This window comes from Mytilus edulis, chromosome 6 (assembly GCF_963676685.1).
Source record: "Mytilus edulis chromosome 6, xbMytEdul2.2, whole genome shotgun sequence".
NCBI lineage: Eukaryota > Metazoa > Mollusca > Bivalvia > Mytilida > Mytilidae > Mytilus > Mytilus edulis.
Window position 1 is genome coordinate 17,993,661 of NC_092349.1, and position 16,934 is coordinate 18,010,594.

A 16,934-nucleotide genomic window follows, 5' to 3' on the forward strand; every position below is an offset into this window, starting at 1 on the left:
GTTTGCCTACATCCCGTTGGAAACAAAAACAATGTTTAGACCTAATATTTCATATATCCGTAAGGGCGTGATCACATGTCAGAAATGATTAGAACTTAAGGACAAAAACAATTTTAATAAAAAAAGGAAATAGCTGGACTTCTGTTTCGTGTGAAATGTAATGCATAACGATAACGTCATTTTCTAACTTAATTATTACGAAGAACAAAACTAGAATGTAAATCATCTCTGATTTACCTGTTTGAACATCTCGCGAGAGTTCATATTTGCATATTGTTATAAGGAATTCTATTACAACAAAGCAGATTACATCATCTAAAATTTGCGCTACGAAATTGGAAACCAAAGTAACGCTAGTGTTATTACACCTGCTACAGAAATACTTATAGTTCTCTGCATTTTCTTCTGACTATTCTTATTGGTCGATGTTCTTTATTATTTGAAAGCAAAAGTTATGAATTTGCCGGTGACGATTATCTATAAATCAGTCAGCGTTATGCACTTCGGAAGCGAAAATTAACGCGAGAAACGACACAAAAATACGGTCGTATAATCTTTGAAATTTGTTAATTTCAATTTTTTTTCTAGGGAAGAGTAGCATACACTTGTATGTTGATAAAAATAAAGGCATCTTTAGATGTAGTTACAACTTTTCTTACAGTAATACACATTTTTATCACTTTTCTATAGTTATAGGAAACGAGCCCAATAGCAAATTATGGTCCATATACATATAACTCAATGAAACACCTAGGAAATCGTTAGTATAGTCATTAGATAAACATGACAGCATAAAAAATATTCAGAACAAGGTTTATTCATTAGATAAACACAACAGCAAAAGGTTTATTTATTAGATGAACACAACAGCAAAAAGGTTTATTCATTAGATGAACGTTAACACAACAGCAAAAGGTTTATTTATTAGATAAACACAACAGCAAAAAGGTTTATTCATTAGACATGTTAGATAAACCCCACAGAAAAAGGTATATTTATAAGATATGTTAGATAAACACCACAGCAAAAAAAAGTATAACTACCCATAAATATTTGAGAAAAAAAATGCAAAAACCCACCATTTAATAATTTGAGTGTTTTCATCTTTGCGTTTAAATCTAGAACAATTGTTATATGAAATATGATTTATTTTCAGACAGATGATTTCTAAGATTTGTCATGGAAACCTGGAATCAGGTAATAATATTCATCTTAATATAGAAATTAAATCTCTTAATGAAAATTTAGTCAAAATTAAACCTCCTCATAACAAACAGATGGTGACAACCTAGCCACTAGTCCAATGATCCAGACTTTTCCAAAAATTTGATTAGACTCGTGGAAAATAATGAATATTTGTCTTTGGACTAGCTACTGAAGTTTTTTTAGGTGTAGACTGCTAGCACTATGAGTTTATAAAAGTTGAAGTTGTAATAATAATGTAAAATTTGCGATAACAAAAATTAAAGTTTGGATAGGAAAAGTGAAATCTGCAAAAAGTGTAAATATAACATACATTCAAAGCAAAAAAGATCTGATAGGGAAACCAGGCACCATCTTGATATTGATGTGAAATATAGACAAGTCAGTTCATCAAGGAAGATCTTGCAAGAATTGTAATGTTTTAAAAAGAGCAATGCTTTGACTGTCACTGTCAATCTTACTCACACAAATTATTTATCACAATGGACTGCCCTCATTGTAGTGAGCTTGATAAATGACCTAGGTTGTTTGTCAGTTGAAATATAGACTATATATCATGTACAAATAAGAATTTTAAAGATGTTTGTGACAAAATGATTCTTTTAACCAAATCACTGTGGATTCATTATTATTCGTTGGATGTGGATTTTTGTGGATTTCGTGGTTATCCAAGAACCACAAATTCAAATGCTCAACGAATTACAAATCTTGTTTAGGAATGTATGCAGACTTTTGTAAAACCACGAAATCAAATATCCATGAAAATTCAAGTTTCCCTCAATCCACAAAATTGGTACCCATGAAATATAAATAAATTCACAGTAGTTTTTTCCTTCCTTTCAGATACAGAATATTACAGCAGTAGAGAGCAGATTATCACATTTTACTCATTTCTCAAAACGTTTTTATACAGGTAATTAAGGAATAACAGTACTGTAGTTGAAGAGTTGCCACCGTCAATTGTAGATTTGACGGTCGCAAATGCAGTTTTACTGGCAACGTGTAGCGGAGACAGTAAAACGGAGATTTGCGACCATCAAATCAAAATTGACGGTGGCAACTCTTCAACTACAGTACTGTTATTCCGATTCTAATGCATTTCATAAAGAAATAATACGATAAAACTTGGAAAAATGTCTAAATTTGACAAATAAAAAATAAACTGTGAAACTTCATGAATGATTTTGGCGCAAAGACGTCATGGGTAAACATGACGTCAGACAAATGAAAACTTACAAACTGGAGGTTATTACGTTACCTGTACGCTTCAAATCCGGATAAAATTACAATAAAACGGCGAATTCGAGGTAGGTGTTGTTTTATTTTGGATTATATAGTAGTAATCGAACATTTGTTGATTTAATCATTTCAAAATGGTTGTCCCTCCTTAGTTACGCCTGGTCAACTGTGGATTTGACGGCAACTTTTAGCCAATGAAAAAAATTGTTACATACAAATTGCATTAGAATAATGTTTTTAAACTGGTAATAAAACTAAACATCATAAATATAATGGAAAAGCATTGAAGTCATTATATACTGTGGATTTATTATTATTCGTTGGCTACCATTATTCATGGTTTTCTTGGGTACAGGTGAACCATGAATTCAAATTTTAAAGAAATAACACATTTTCTATAGGCTTTGTTTGTAGAGATTGACAAAAACACAAAATCAAAAATCCACGAAAAATTGATACCCACAAAAATAAATGAATCCACGGTATATATATATCTAAATCCAGGAGCAATACATTTGATAGTGGAGACGTATATTGGGAGATGCTGCTATCCTCCCCAGTGGCGGATCCAGAACTTTTCCTAAGTAGGGGGCCCGCTGACTGACCTAAGGGGGGGGGGGGGGGGGGCTCCAGTCATGCTTCAGTGATTCCCTATACAATCTTTTTCCACAAAAGGGGGGGCCCAGGCCCCCCCTCTGGATCCGCCTATGATCCCTTAAATGAATTAAAGAAGTTTTGATTTAATGCCAGAAGTTAATTTAGCTAAATATAAAAAAGAAGATGTGGTATGATTGCCAATGAGACAGATCACAACAAGGGACAAAATGACACAGACATTAACATCTCTAGGTCCCCATACAGCCTTCAACAATAAGAAAACAAGTATATAGCGATATAGTTTGGTGAATTGATGCATTCAGTTATTATGAAAAGCAATAATATGAATGGGATGTTAAATAATAAAATTTATAAAGATATAATAAACAGATATATCATGTTAAGGAGGGGTATTTGCGAAAAATACCAGTTCGAGAGAATGTTAAATTTCGCGAGCCGTAAGGCGAGGAAAATTCATTCTCAAGACTGGTATTTTTCGCAAATACCCCTCAAGAACATGCTATATCTGTTTAATTACACTGAATGTTAATGTTCAAAAAGGCATTGATGATTGTGACGTTACAAGCGTCCAGTCGGATAGAGTATTTTTTGGCAAACACCACGGCAGAGAAGGTAAAAAAAGGCATATCCTCTTTGCAAATACCCCAGCGGCGTTAAAAAATGAATGATATGCACTTGATAACAGTAAGTTGGTGAAAAATACACTGGCTATCAACCAATCAAAACCCATGATTCTTACATAAGGTGTAATTACAGTTTAAATTTTATTACAAATGAATGTACTTGTTGATACATTTATGTTGTGATACTAGTTAATGATGTAAATATCATGTTCATAATTTATAGGTTACCCAGGAATCTAAATGGTGAGGAAGAAGAAATTATACAAAGAATTGTCACCTTACTACACAGCGTAGTTATGTATGTTGACCGTCTCAGTGATATGAAATTTGACATCACACTATCTGTGAGTATTATTACAGGGGCAGAAAGCCCTTTTAGGGAAAACAGGACAAGCCTCTCTTTTTAGAGGAATTCTGGGCTTAAATACCTATGCCTTATTTTAGCCTGGATATTTAGTATTTGTATTGTCATCTGATAAAGTCATGTTGAATAAATGGTGCAGTTTTCTCTGATTTCTAATTCCTCTGTTTTAAACATTCCTGGCCTTCTTACTACAACTGGAAAAAATATAACACTGATTGAATTTAGCAGTGTCAATCCCTGTATAATGATGAAGTTCGTGTTTAATTAAGACCCCTGTATATACCAAATCCTAAGTACACTATTTGATGGTGTGCCTGACAGAGGCCAACATACAGGTTATGTAATTGGTGACATAATTTACTATTGGTATTAGCTTCTACCCAGAACTTGTTAGTTATTGGTGATATTAACCATGTAGAAAACAAAAAAAGTAAAATCACAAAAATACTTAACTCTGAGGCAAATTCAAAACAGAAAGTCCATAATCAAATGACAAATTCAAAAACCCAAACACATCAAACCAATGGATAACAACTGTCACATTCCTGACTTGGAAGGCATTTTGTGTATTGAACCTGGTTTTATAGCTAGCTAAACCTCTCACTTGTTTAACAGTCACATCAAATTCCATTATATTGACAACGATGTAGTTCAAAAGGGACAGGAATGTTGAAATGTTATTTTAGTAGTAAAAATATCTTGTATTTACAGACCTCATCATGTGACTACAACAGATTCCACTTGAACTTTGATCTATACTGGAATACATTGGAAATCTTGTGTCTGTTAGAAAATAAATTTACTGGTATATAGTATTATTATTACTATCCAATGCTTATTTGTTATGCTTAGAGTGTTATTTTGATAGATAGCTTTATAATTAGCCAAATGATTCTGTTGAATTATGTGAAAACAAACACATTTTAATCTGTTGAGCTACAGAGCTTCCCTACATAGCCAGAAATTAGTAGTGGTTTTGCTAATTAATATTCATAATATGTAAATGAGAATTGTACCACGTGATAGCAGTTTGAACTGGACTGGCTTGATATCATTACAATCGTTAAAATCTTTAAAACACGGATATTATAAGTTGCCCGTCACAGAGTCCTTATTTACAATCACTTTGATATTTCCGTAAAGTTGTCAGGCGATCAAAATCAAAACAATGAACGCGAATTTAGTGAATTTTTCGTGCTTTCGTGAGTTTATTCTTCTTTAAATAGTGACATTTTAACTTTACATGGGAACCTAGAGTTCAACGACAACACATACAAGGTTTGGACTTGCCTATTCTTTGGAAATTCAAGTTTCAAATTTCACCCCGGCAACCTGTTTTTGTAATGACCTTAGTAGCCAATTTTCAACACGAAGTCTGCAAATTTGACGTTTCAGCCATTTTAGCCTGTATTTTACACTGCAATATTAAAAGCCTCTCGCTTCGATTTTTAAAATCGCTCAGGAACCTGTATTTTTGCAACAACAGTGATTATGTTTCGTTTAAATGGTGTAGATTGTTGTGTATTTTCATTTTCTGCCCCGGCAACCTGTCTATCACTTAAATTGAAATTAAAACAGACATTTTTTCAAAATTCCCTATCATTTTAATGTAATTTCCGTGACCCGTATCCGATTTCTTTAGTATAATATTCAAATAAGCAAAGTGGCGTTGATTTCTGGATATGATGAGCCTTTTGTTTCTAGACTGGGACACTGCAACATGTTTTTTTGTGCACATAAATTCCTTATCATGACCCTAGAATGGCATTAAGGAAAACTTCATTCTGCCCCCTTTTTCCTGTTTGAGGTGTTTTGTCATAATTGTTTCTTTACAGCAGATTAGGCATATTTATCTCTGTAATTAAAGATACACTGAAATAATTAACGACCTTCGTCTTTTTGTAATGCTGTGTATAAACTTGATGTTTTTATCAATTAGGAAACTAATGATAGCATATATTTCTTCACATGTAGATCCTTTACTGCTGAAGAAAATAAGTTCTAGTTACAGTTCTGATGATGTTGAAAGTAGGTCACTGCTGCCTCAGATGGTACAGATTGTAGTGTGGGAGCTTATAGCCATAGCAATCTCAAATTTCCAGAAGGTATGTAAAAAAAATGAGTTTTTCACATTTGGGGTTAAAGATTGCATACACTCAATTGAAGATCTGTAGCCAATTTCTGCATTTTATCAGTACACACAAGATAATCAATAATGGAAAGATAAAAGGAGAGGGAATAATGTTTTTTATACTCCACTTCAAAAATAAGGGGTGCTATGATATACCACCATATGTCCCTCAGACCTGTCCCTTCATCCATCTGGCTGTCTGTCTGATAAAACTGCTCAGAAATTACACATCTTATTTTCATAAAATACAGTATCTGGCTGTATGTGGGCAGGCTTTACTACTGGGCCAAATTAAACAAAACTTGGCCACAATTATCATTGGGGTATTTAGTTTAAAAAATGTGTCCAGTGACCCGGCCAAACAACCAAGATGGCTGCCATTGGCTAAAAATAGAACAGGGGTAAAATGTAGATTTTGGCTTATATCTCTGAAACCAAAGCATTTATAAAGCAAATCTGACGAGAATAAATTTGTGTGTTAGGTCAAAGTCTATCTGCCCTGAAATTTTCAGACCAATCAGGCAACCCTTTGTTGAGTTGCTTCCCCGGAATTGGTAATTTTCAGAAAATTTTGCAGCTTTTGGTTATTATCTTGAATATAATTATAGATAGAGATAAACTGTAAACAGCAATAATGTACAGCAAGTAATACCCACAAATAAGTCAGCATGATTAAAATGGTCACATACATGTGAACCTCCCGACGGGAGTACAATAATCCCGTTTTCAGGGGTCTCCTCCCGTCCTCCCGTTTAGGAGAAAAAACTCCCGTGTATGAAGTATTTCATGAATGAAAATTTTCAGCCGCCATATTTGATAATTTCTTACTAACGTACAGGTGTAATTGACACCTGTGTTAAATTTTACCTGTAAATCAAAGAAGAAGTGTAATTATATGGCTTCACTTGACAGCTTGGGTGTCAAACATACTGGTAATCAACGATGTTTACCTCTGACTAACTGCCGTTGTGTTATAAAAAACTTTGTGTATTTGGTTACTTCCCTTTGATTTATCCTGTTTTAAGTTATTTTGCATTTAAAAATGTAAATTGTAAAAAGACTATGAATGAATAATATTTTAATCAAATTATCAGAAAAGGATGGTAATTAAATGAATTTAAATGTTTTGGGACAAATAAAAAAATATAAATTTATAAATTATTTTAGCAATCTAGACTTCTTTTCAAGGATTAAATTGAAGTTTATATAGTAAGTCTCTCTACAAAAATTGAGATGATAATGGACAATATGTACATTTTATATATAACACTGAATAAAAAGCCTAGATAGGTTAATTCCTAGCAAAACCTTGAGACAGGGAATTGTTTACTTTAGTATATAAAATTTAATTGATTTAGCTAAAGATAGCAAAACATTTTACACTGTTTGAGACTTTTAAGTTTTCTAGAAATATGACTTTCATAATGCTTAAAAACCATGCAATACTATTGATAGTGTTTGTTATTTTTCTTATTAATTTATCATGTTGCAAATATACATGTAAGTACCTTTCTATACAAATCTATACAGATAAGATAAATAAATATAATGATTTATTTGCAAGCATTGAATACTCAATTATCAAAAACAAAACAAAACAAAACAAAACAAAACAAAACAAAACAAAACAAAACAAAACAAAACAAAACAAAACAAAAAAAAGATTCTTAATATTTTATTTTCATTCAAATAGAAAGGCAATAAGGGTACTATAAACATATTACAATTTGATGGAAATTTGAAGAAAAACACCATTTCTACATCATACGGTTACATTTACGACAAAATTTATGTCGATAAAAAACCTCCTGATCTGAGTCCTAATCTCCTGACCAAAATTGCCAAATCTCCTGATCTGAGTTTCACAGTCCATCACATGTATGTGGTCAATTGACCCCTTATGGAGTTATTGCCCTTTATAGTAGATTTTAACAATTTTGATAAATTTTTGTAAATTTTTATTCGTTTATGATATGCACATAGACCAAGGTGAGCGACACAGGCTCTTTAGAGCCTCTAGTTTATCTACTGTTAAATTCTTTTACTTTTATTATCTATTTTAGAAACAGAGTCAGGACTTACTTCACAGTTCTCCTTTTGACTGTAGCTGTGTACAGGATATTTGGAAGTTATTAGCTTGTCTGCTGAACCATAAAGGGGAGGTAACAAGTTACAGTAGATATAAGAAGATGTGGTATGAGTGCCAATGAGACAACTCTCCATCCAAGTCACAATTCATAAAAGTAAAAAGTAAAACCCTAACATGGCAAAGTACGGTCTTCAACACAGAGTCTTATCATTTTAAGATGAATAGGAAACTCATATCATTCATTTAATTTTAAGCAAAAATTCTATAATGCATTTAGGATTTTGTTGATTGTTTGCAGATAAACTATTTTCAGCCAGTAGTTGTCAAGAATCTCAATATTATCTGTATTATATTTATGTTATGTTATTTTATATTTTCAGTCATTTTGGGTTAACTTACATGAAGTAATACAGACTTTATTAGGAGCTGAAATTAAAGTACCAGAAGATGTAGAAATAGGTAATGTAAAATATGCTTCAAATTCTGTCTTTTAAATATGAACATCTATCAAACTGTTTTCAGATTGGACTTTCCTTATTCAATAAATGAAATTATATTTTTATGCTGTAGGTTTAATATGATTAAAGTTTGGAATCATTTTATTATTATGATTATGCATGTAATATTTGTCAATTAGGAGATAATTGTATTGTATTTTAAATTTGGTCTATGTAAAATAAAGATTTTAATGTCGCAAATTGAAATTGTGTAGCGAACGAAAATAGTAAACAGATATTTGTGTAAGTAAAATCAGGTTTTACAAAGACCAAGCTTTAAATACCATACAGTTATCTCCAGTCTAATGCTGCATATGAAAATTATTTTGAGACACAAAATGTGTATTTCTTGTTTATTGTTTAAGAAATAGGATATAAAAAAAAATTGGAATTCAAAATGGTGGCTTTCTTAGTCACGGACTGGTAGAACGTGGAATCTACTCTTCAAATATTTTACAACATTGAATGAAAATTATTGTTACAAATGAATTGTATTAGAATGGATATTATACAGTAAGAAATCAATTGAAAATGTCCCTCTAAATAAATTTTTGTTTTGTTTATTTTAGACAGTGATGTATACATGTGCCCACCAGTAGATAACATATCTATGAATGATAACAGTAAATTCTGTATCTGGATGATAACAAATGTGGCCATAGTGGTTAGAGGCAAGGAGGATGATAAAGTAAGAAATAGCCCTCCCCAAAATTTTGTTCTTAAGGAGGCTCGAGGGTATAAAAATTTTAGAAAAAAATCAAAGATTTGTTTTTCATTACAAATTTTATTTATTTCCTTTTGTAGTTGTTACTTTATCAAATGGTACAAAAATCATTCAAAACAATCAATGCGTGTTGACCCCAGATGACTTTTAAAACGTTTACATCATTAAAAAAGTTCCAAATTATCTCCCTTTGGTAGAAAAATGCCATTTTTTGACTTTAAAATTGAAATATCTTTTTCAACTCATCGATGACCTATCTTTTTTAATATAATTTCCATATAAGTTGTACTTAAACTAAATTATTGTAAAATTTTAGCGATTTCTGTTATAAATTTCTTATTTTATTTCGATATAACCTTTATTTCTCCTATTACTTCAACAGAAAAAAAACACCTTTACAAAAATGTATGCTTCTTTCGAAGGCAGATTGTGAGCACAAATGAACGGTGACCCCACTTTTTTATTTTATTTTTCTATTAACTATAAGATAAAGTTCATTTATAGAAAAATATAGAGAAATCCTATATAAATGATTTACACCCGCGAACCCCCAAAAACACATGTTGTGAGTACATGTTTTCTGATACCATCTTTTAATACTTTCCAATGTAAAATTTAGTTGTATTTTTTTCAGATTGTAACAGCTAGTAATTATTATGATGTAAATGCTGTTATAAAGAAAGTTGTTAATAAGGTGAGTTGTTACCTGTTTAAGTAATGGTTCAGGGTTGTAGATAATTGCTAATTTGTGTAGACTTTGCCGAACCTACTTCAGCTGGAATATTTGAATTTGCTTTACTCATTTTCAGAGATTCTGATATATAATTGAACTGAACTCCAATGTTAATGTTTTGCTACGAGTCTGATCCCTAATTAGTCATATTGGGGAGGGGGGATGGGGGAATTGGAGGTACTCAAATTAATCAAATATCTGTCTTTGCATTTTATTTAGATGATGTTAAAGTTCAAGGTAAAAAAAAAATATATTAAGAGTTGTTAATTCTAAGATAGGGTGTGGATTTCATGTTTGATTGTAAACCACACATTTGAATGTTCCTGTCTTATTCAGGCTTGTATACAGACTTAGGCAACTCCGTGAAATTAAATATCTACAAAAATACAATTTTCCTCAATCAAAGAAAATTGGTATCTTGGGGGAAACTTTTTTGCAGTGTTTATAGTGTATACCTTGTAAAATTAGTAGTCTTAATAAGTATATAAAAACTATCTTCACAAGTTGCAAGCTGTTTTAATCTTGTAGCTAGTGTTTGCATCAATTCACTATTTACTGCATTTTTATGCCCCACCTACGATAGTAGAGGGGCATTATGTTTTCTGGTCTGTGCGTCCGTCCGTCCGTCCGTCTGTCCGTTCGTTCGTCCGTCCGTCTGTCCTGCTTCAGGTTAAAGTTTTTGGTCAAGGTAGTTTTTGATGAAGTTTAAGTCCAATCGACTTCAAACTTAGTACACATGTCCCCTATGATATGATCTTTCTAATTTAATGCCAAATTAGAGTTTTTACCCCAATTTCACGGTCCACTGAACATGGAAAATGATAGTGCGAGTGGGGCATTCATGTACTGAGGACACATTCTTGTTTCCTGTATATATTTTTCTATCATGGAATTTACAACATATTTATTTTCATAATAATCCAAACACTTCAAATGGTCTGCAATTTTATTTGCTATGGTCTACATGTTTCGCCTGCAAGGCAGGCTTCATCATACAGAGTTAAATATGTTATTTTCCTTTAAAAAATTGCTATATATAGTATAGGTGGTCAAGTGGTCTAGCACTTTTGGCACAGTGCAAGGCGATTTGGTGCCAAGATATCTCAGTTGCATGAGCTTGAATCCCGGCCAGAGAAGAACAAAAAATTTACTTCTGCAAAATTTACAGATCTTACATTGTTGGACTAATGTTAAGACAAAATTATATATAGAGTCAATGTAAATGTTTTTAAAATAAGTTACAATCCAAGTTTTTTTATAGGGAGAAGTTAATGAATTGGACTTGAGGTTTTACTTACGATTATGTCAGCAGTTATGTACGATCTGGGAGCCAAATATAAACCTGCTAGTTATATTTTGGGATTATTTCTACAAACGAATGGTAAGATGTTAAAGTTAAAATGATAAAAAAGAGAGGTGAAAAATACTCGAGTCAAACTCATAAGTCAAAAATAAACTGATAATGAAAAAAAAAAGATTAACAGACTAACAATAGTACACAAAACACCACATTAAAAATGACTGAACAGCAATAATTCTTACATAGACTGGGGTTGATATAAGGTGCTCTGGAAGGAAAAGAAAGATAAAAAACACTATTGTCAGTGCCTTTGTTGTATAAAATCCTCCACATAAGGAAAGGGGAAAGGGGCCCATGTTCCAGTATGTCCATCAGACCACTAGTATGTTTCTCACGAACACATATCAAAGCTTCCTGAAAATTGGTATTGCATTTTTTTAAGTGAGCATGCTATGACATGCTATTTGTATTCATTCTCTCATGAAATTCTTGTTTCCTAAATACTTATAGTACAGTTGACCTTGTTTAATCTTTCAGAACAGTACATTCCAGTTGAAAACAGTCTCAATAGACAGTTTACAGACAGTCAGGTGTGTATAATGAAAACAGTCTCAATAGACAGTTTACAGACAGTCATGTGTGTATAATGAAAACAGTCTCAATAGACAGTTTACAGACAGTCAGGTGTGTATAATGAAAACAGTCTCAATAGACAGTTTACAGACAGTCAGGTTTGTATAATGAAAACAGTCTCAATAGACAGTTTACAGACAGTCAGGTGTGTATAATGAAAACAGTCTCAATAGACAGTTTACAAACAGTCAGGTGTGTATAATGAAAACAGTCTCAATAGACAGTTTACAGACAGTCAGGTGTGTATAATGAAAACAGTCTCAATAGTCAGTTTACAGACAGTCAGGTGTGTATAATGAAAGCTGAATGCAGTGTTGGTTGTAATAATGCCTCAACCCTCCAATACTTATAATTTATATGAAAAGTTAGTTTTTACTCTTGGAATATGATCTAATGATTTTGTTCTTCCTAGGAAAATAAATGATGTAGAAATAGAGATCAAAATACTTGACTCTTGCTGTTTTGAACTATTTCTGCAGTCCAAAGGTCAGCATAATTTTGTTTATACTTTTTATAATAATTGATTCTGCTAAAGTTGAATTCTGATCAGTCAGTATTTTCTGTTCAACAATTGACCCATCCTTGAAGGTCAAATGATGATTTTCTTGCATTTAATAATGTACATTATTTTTATAACTGCTTGAATATATATATTTCAGCAAAACAGCTGTAGACCTACTAGAAAAATGTAAAAAGTACAGTTCTGGCCAAAAAGCAACGTCAGTATAATAGTGATTTTTTACAACTTTTTGTATTTTAGTTATATCTTCACAGTTCAGCTAAGAGTGAATTCAGCTATTTAGTTTCGATCAAATGCAATTTTAATTTTCATATTATATTAAGGTCTTATATTTGAACATACAACTTTATTAAGGTTAAAAACAATAGAATTCAAACTGTTCATACTGCTAGGTTCTAAAAGAAAATTATTTCCTTAATGAATGTTGTTATAGTATGGAAGTTCATACAAGAAATGTTCTTTATTTTCATGTTAAGCAATAAGAATTATACAGCAATGTCGATAGTTTAATTTTCCCAAATATAAATTTAATCTTAAATGCACTAATGGTCAAAGAATTCACAAATCCACTTTTATTTGTAAGTAAACAGATTGATACTATTTGATATTGAATTCACTAAAGATCAAATCCATTCTATTTTTAGTAAACAGAATGAGACAAGTTATCAGTTGTACCTAGGACTACTGGGAAATCACCTGAGACGCTTAGTAGAAACTCATTCCATGCAGGAGTGGAAACAGATGAAGGGGAGGTAACTCCTTATTTCAGATTTTCTAAATCACTATACAGTCAAGTCAGATAATACATCCAGGTCCTGCTGAGCTTTTCTTTTAACTATAAATCAAAATATATTATATTATAAGTGGCCCACATAAAGGATGCAGTTGCCTTAAGTTTTTACTTTGTCCGTCCATATGTCTGTCCACAATATTTGTAATCACAAAAATTTCGAAGTATGGGTAGGGAGCCAATGAAACTTTGCACAGTTGTTTCGCTAAATATGTAGATGTGAATATTATATTGTTGTGAAATTCAGATCAATTATTCTCAAATCAGTATATATCAATTATTTTTGAAAGAGTTATGTCCCTTGGAAATATTTAAGATATATATACAGTAGACTCCACCTAATCGGATATCGGTTAATCGAATATATCGGCTATTGTAATATTATTTCAAAACACCGAACCATTCCCTATACATTTCAGTCAAAATACATCGGATAATCGAATATCGGTTATTAGAATATATCGGCTAATTGGATAGGAATATTCATGGAAAATGTGTGAAAACCATGTACAATCGAATATTTTGAAATAATTTCATATTTTTTTTGACAGGAAATGAAGCCGGAAGTTACGCCATTACGAAGTTTAAGAAAACTTCAGTCACAGAAATGTTTCATTTTTTTAATAAAAACGATCTTTCATAGTCAAATAAAACATATTTTTTCTTATTGTCTTGTTTATTTTATGAATTTGATATTATATTCTGCCCAAGATGTGTTTGTTATGTGTTTATCCAAATGTGATCGTTATCATTTACTTCACAAACAATGACACGACAAAATGATAAACTGTGCGTGATGTTCATCAAAGTTTATTAAATATGAATGAAATGTACCTCTTTCTCAACAATTTATTAAAATATATATAGAAGTCCCGTGTAAAAACAAGGAATCGTGTTTCAATAGCATGTCCGAGGTGAAATAGAATTATGTAACTTGTACACACGTACGCCATTTTCCTAATTTACATAATATTCAGCCTTTTATTTTGAACCACGACAGATAAGATAGAAAAGCAAAATTAATTTTACAATTTTATAATCATAATTGGAAATGGATTTCATAAATAAAAAACTGTAGAAAATTAGATCCGAGTACGATTACAGGTAGAAGTTTATAGTCGGCATGAATTCGTAGCTATTAATAGAATTTACCTGTGGCCTACTTCCAAGAATTCATAGCTATTTTTAGCTTTTACCTGTTTTAACACACAAATGAAACAAATCACGCAAAAACAACAAGTCACATTATTTAAATGGTACATATTTTATTCAGATAATCAACACATAATTAATAATTAATAATCAATAGACTGACAGATAAACAAAATACATTATTATCAACTGATCGATCTGTTACTCAATCAACCGAATTATCCGAACTTGTACCTGAAAAAACAATGAGATTAGTTACAAATTTCCATTAATAAAGCAGCTATAATAGCTATTGGTATCTTAGGGTTGTGTTTGTCAATTTTGAAAAAAAACTTGGAGGAATATACGTTCATCGGCTAATTGAATATATCGGACAATCGGATATTTTTAGCTGACATTTTGGGTATCCGATTGGCCGGAGTCTACTGTATTTGAAATTGCAATTTATTTTAAAATTGAGATTTTTAAAGAGTAAAGTTGACAAGAAATCACTCCATCTGTCATTATATAGTTATACCCCCGCTTTAAAAAAGGGGGGTATACTGTTTTACCTCTGTCTGTCAGTCCGTCCGTCCGTCAGTCCGTCAGTCAGTCCGTCCCATGAAACTTTCGTCACATTTTTCTCAGGAACAACACATCCACCCTTTCTGTTATTTGGTATCTACATTTATATATGTCAGCCATACCGTGTGATGCGTTTTCAGATTCATCACTTGACAACTTCCTGTTTACCGAACACTTGTCTGATTTTACACATGATAGCCAAATTGAAAATTTTCGTCACATTTTTCTCAGGAACTACAATTCAAGGATTTCTGAAATTTGGTTTCAGGATTTATATAAGTCAGCTATACCGTGTGATGCGTTTTCAGATTCATCACTCGACAACTTCCTGTTTACCGAACACTTGCATATTTTTACACTATTAATATTATCCACTTGCGGCGGGGGTATCATCAGTGAGCAGTAGCTCGCAGTTTCACTTGTTCTAATTATGTTTTGTTAATTTCCAATTCAGTACAATAGTAAAGGTAAAAATGAGTTATAAAAATACATTATTTCATTGCTCTACATATTCTTACAAGAATGGCTCGTGTTTGAGTTTTCTGATTAAGTATATTTTATCATTGTGATTGTACATAATAGTAATTTCTAATGTTTCTATAGAATATATTCCAAATTTCACCAGAGAAGAATACAAGAATTAACAGAGACGGGACTAAACAATTTCACCAGTTTATTTCTATGTTTAGCTCTTACCGCTGATCTAGAAGATGTTGTAAGTCTTACAGTATTTTATTGTTAAGTTTAAGGATATTTTATTTGCTAAATCTAAATCTAAGCAAAATATACTGATGAAGTCTTCTCTATATACATTATAGGTAGATAAAATTGAGGATGGAAATGGGGAATGTGTCAAAGGGACAACAATTCAATCAAAGACTAAAATAAAAAGCTAAAGGCCAACAATGGGGATTCAACACAGCAAGAAAACCCAGAGAGGGGATTCAGCTTGCCCTTAACAAAAATGTATACTAGTTCAGTGGTTATGGATGCCATACTAAACTCCAAAAACTATAAATGAATTAAAATTAAAAATTATACAGACTAACAATGGTCAGAGGCTCCTATAAACTTGTGACAGGGGCAAAATAGAGGAGGGTTTAAAAAATGTTTAGTGAGATCTCAACCCTCACTTATACCTCTAGCCAATGTAGAAAAAACGAAGACTAAGCAATACCCACACTAAAACTCTGTTTAGAAGAATAGTCCCATGTTCTAAACAAAAGAAACTAAGCAGTTAATGACATGCCTGCTGCAGACCTCAATTTTTCTGTGATGATGATATGGTTTTTCATAATCCACAGACATTGGTGTGCATGAATAAACTTATCCATAATATTACTAAGTATATCCATATACATGTAGATGTTTCTTTCTGTTACAGAGTACAAAGCTATGTGGATTCTATGATATGATAGAAGTAAATCGTCAAAATGTGGGCAAATTAACAATGACTTGGAAAGGCATGTTTGCACTTATGTTACTATATTTAGAAAGGAACATGGATGTCAAATTCATTGCAACTAAAATTGCTACCGCCTTCAGTAATATTTGTTTGTAAGTATAGATTTATCAGGTGTTGCCTTTTTGTAGTTGATAGATATAAGAAGTAATCATTGACCGAAACAGACTCTAGCAGCTTGGCACTTCCTGTATACAAGATTGTAGGACATACAGCTGGAGTAGGTAACATTTAAAAATTAGTGGGAAAAACTATCAGAAAAATATAAGACCACTTAAGTTCTCATTACTTA

General features: G+C 31.9%; 1 protein-coding gene across 1 annotated transcript in view; it reads left to right on the forward strand.

Annotated features, from left to right (window-relative positions):
• Positions 1 to 16,934, forward strand: part of LOC139527295 (protein MMS22-like) — a 57,023-nt gene that overhangs the window by 16,269 nt on the left and 23,820 nt on the right. Inside the window, exons 7-21 of the mRNA XM_071322649.1 lie at positions 1,157 to 1,197; positions 2,047 to 2,116; positions 3,907 to 4,027; positions 4,759 to 4,852; positions 6,022 to 6,152; positions 8,242 to 8,340; positions 8,648 to 8,726; positions 9,334 to 9,452; positions 10,123 to 10,182; positions 11,483 to 11,602; positions 12,059 to 12,111; positions 12,814 to 12,873; positions 13,319 to 13,426; positions 15,784 to 15,895; positions 16,565 to 16,737. Coding sequence (XP_071178750.1) covers positions 1,157 to 1,197; positions 2,047 to 2,116; positions 3,907 to 4,027; positions 4,759 to 4,852; positions 6,022 to 6,152; positions 8,242 to 8,340; positions 8,648 to 8,726; positions 9,334 to 9,452; positions 10,123 to 10,182; positions 11,483 to 11,602; positions 12,059 to 12,111; positions 12,814 to 12,873; positions 13,319 to 13,426; positions 15,784 to 15,895; positions 16,565 to 16,737 — 1,440 coding nt within the window. The remainder of the gene's footprint in view (positions 1 to 1,156; positions 1,198 to 2,046; positions 2,117 to 3,906; positions 4,028 to 4,758; positions 4,853 to 6,021; positions 6,153 to 8,241; positions 8,341 to 8,647; positions 8,727 to 9,333; positions 9,453 to 10,122; positions 10,183 to 11,482; positions 11,603 to 12,058; positions 12,112 to 12,813; positions 12,874 to 13,318; positions 13,427 to 15,783; positions 15,896 to 16,564; positions 16,738 to 16,934) is intronic.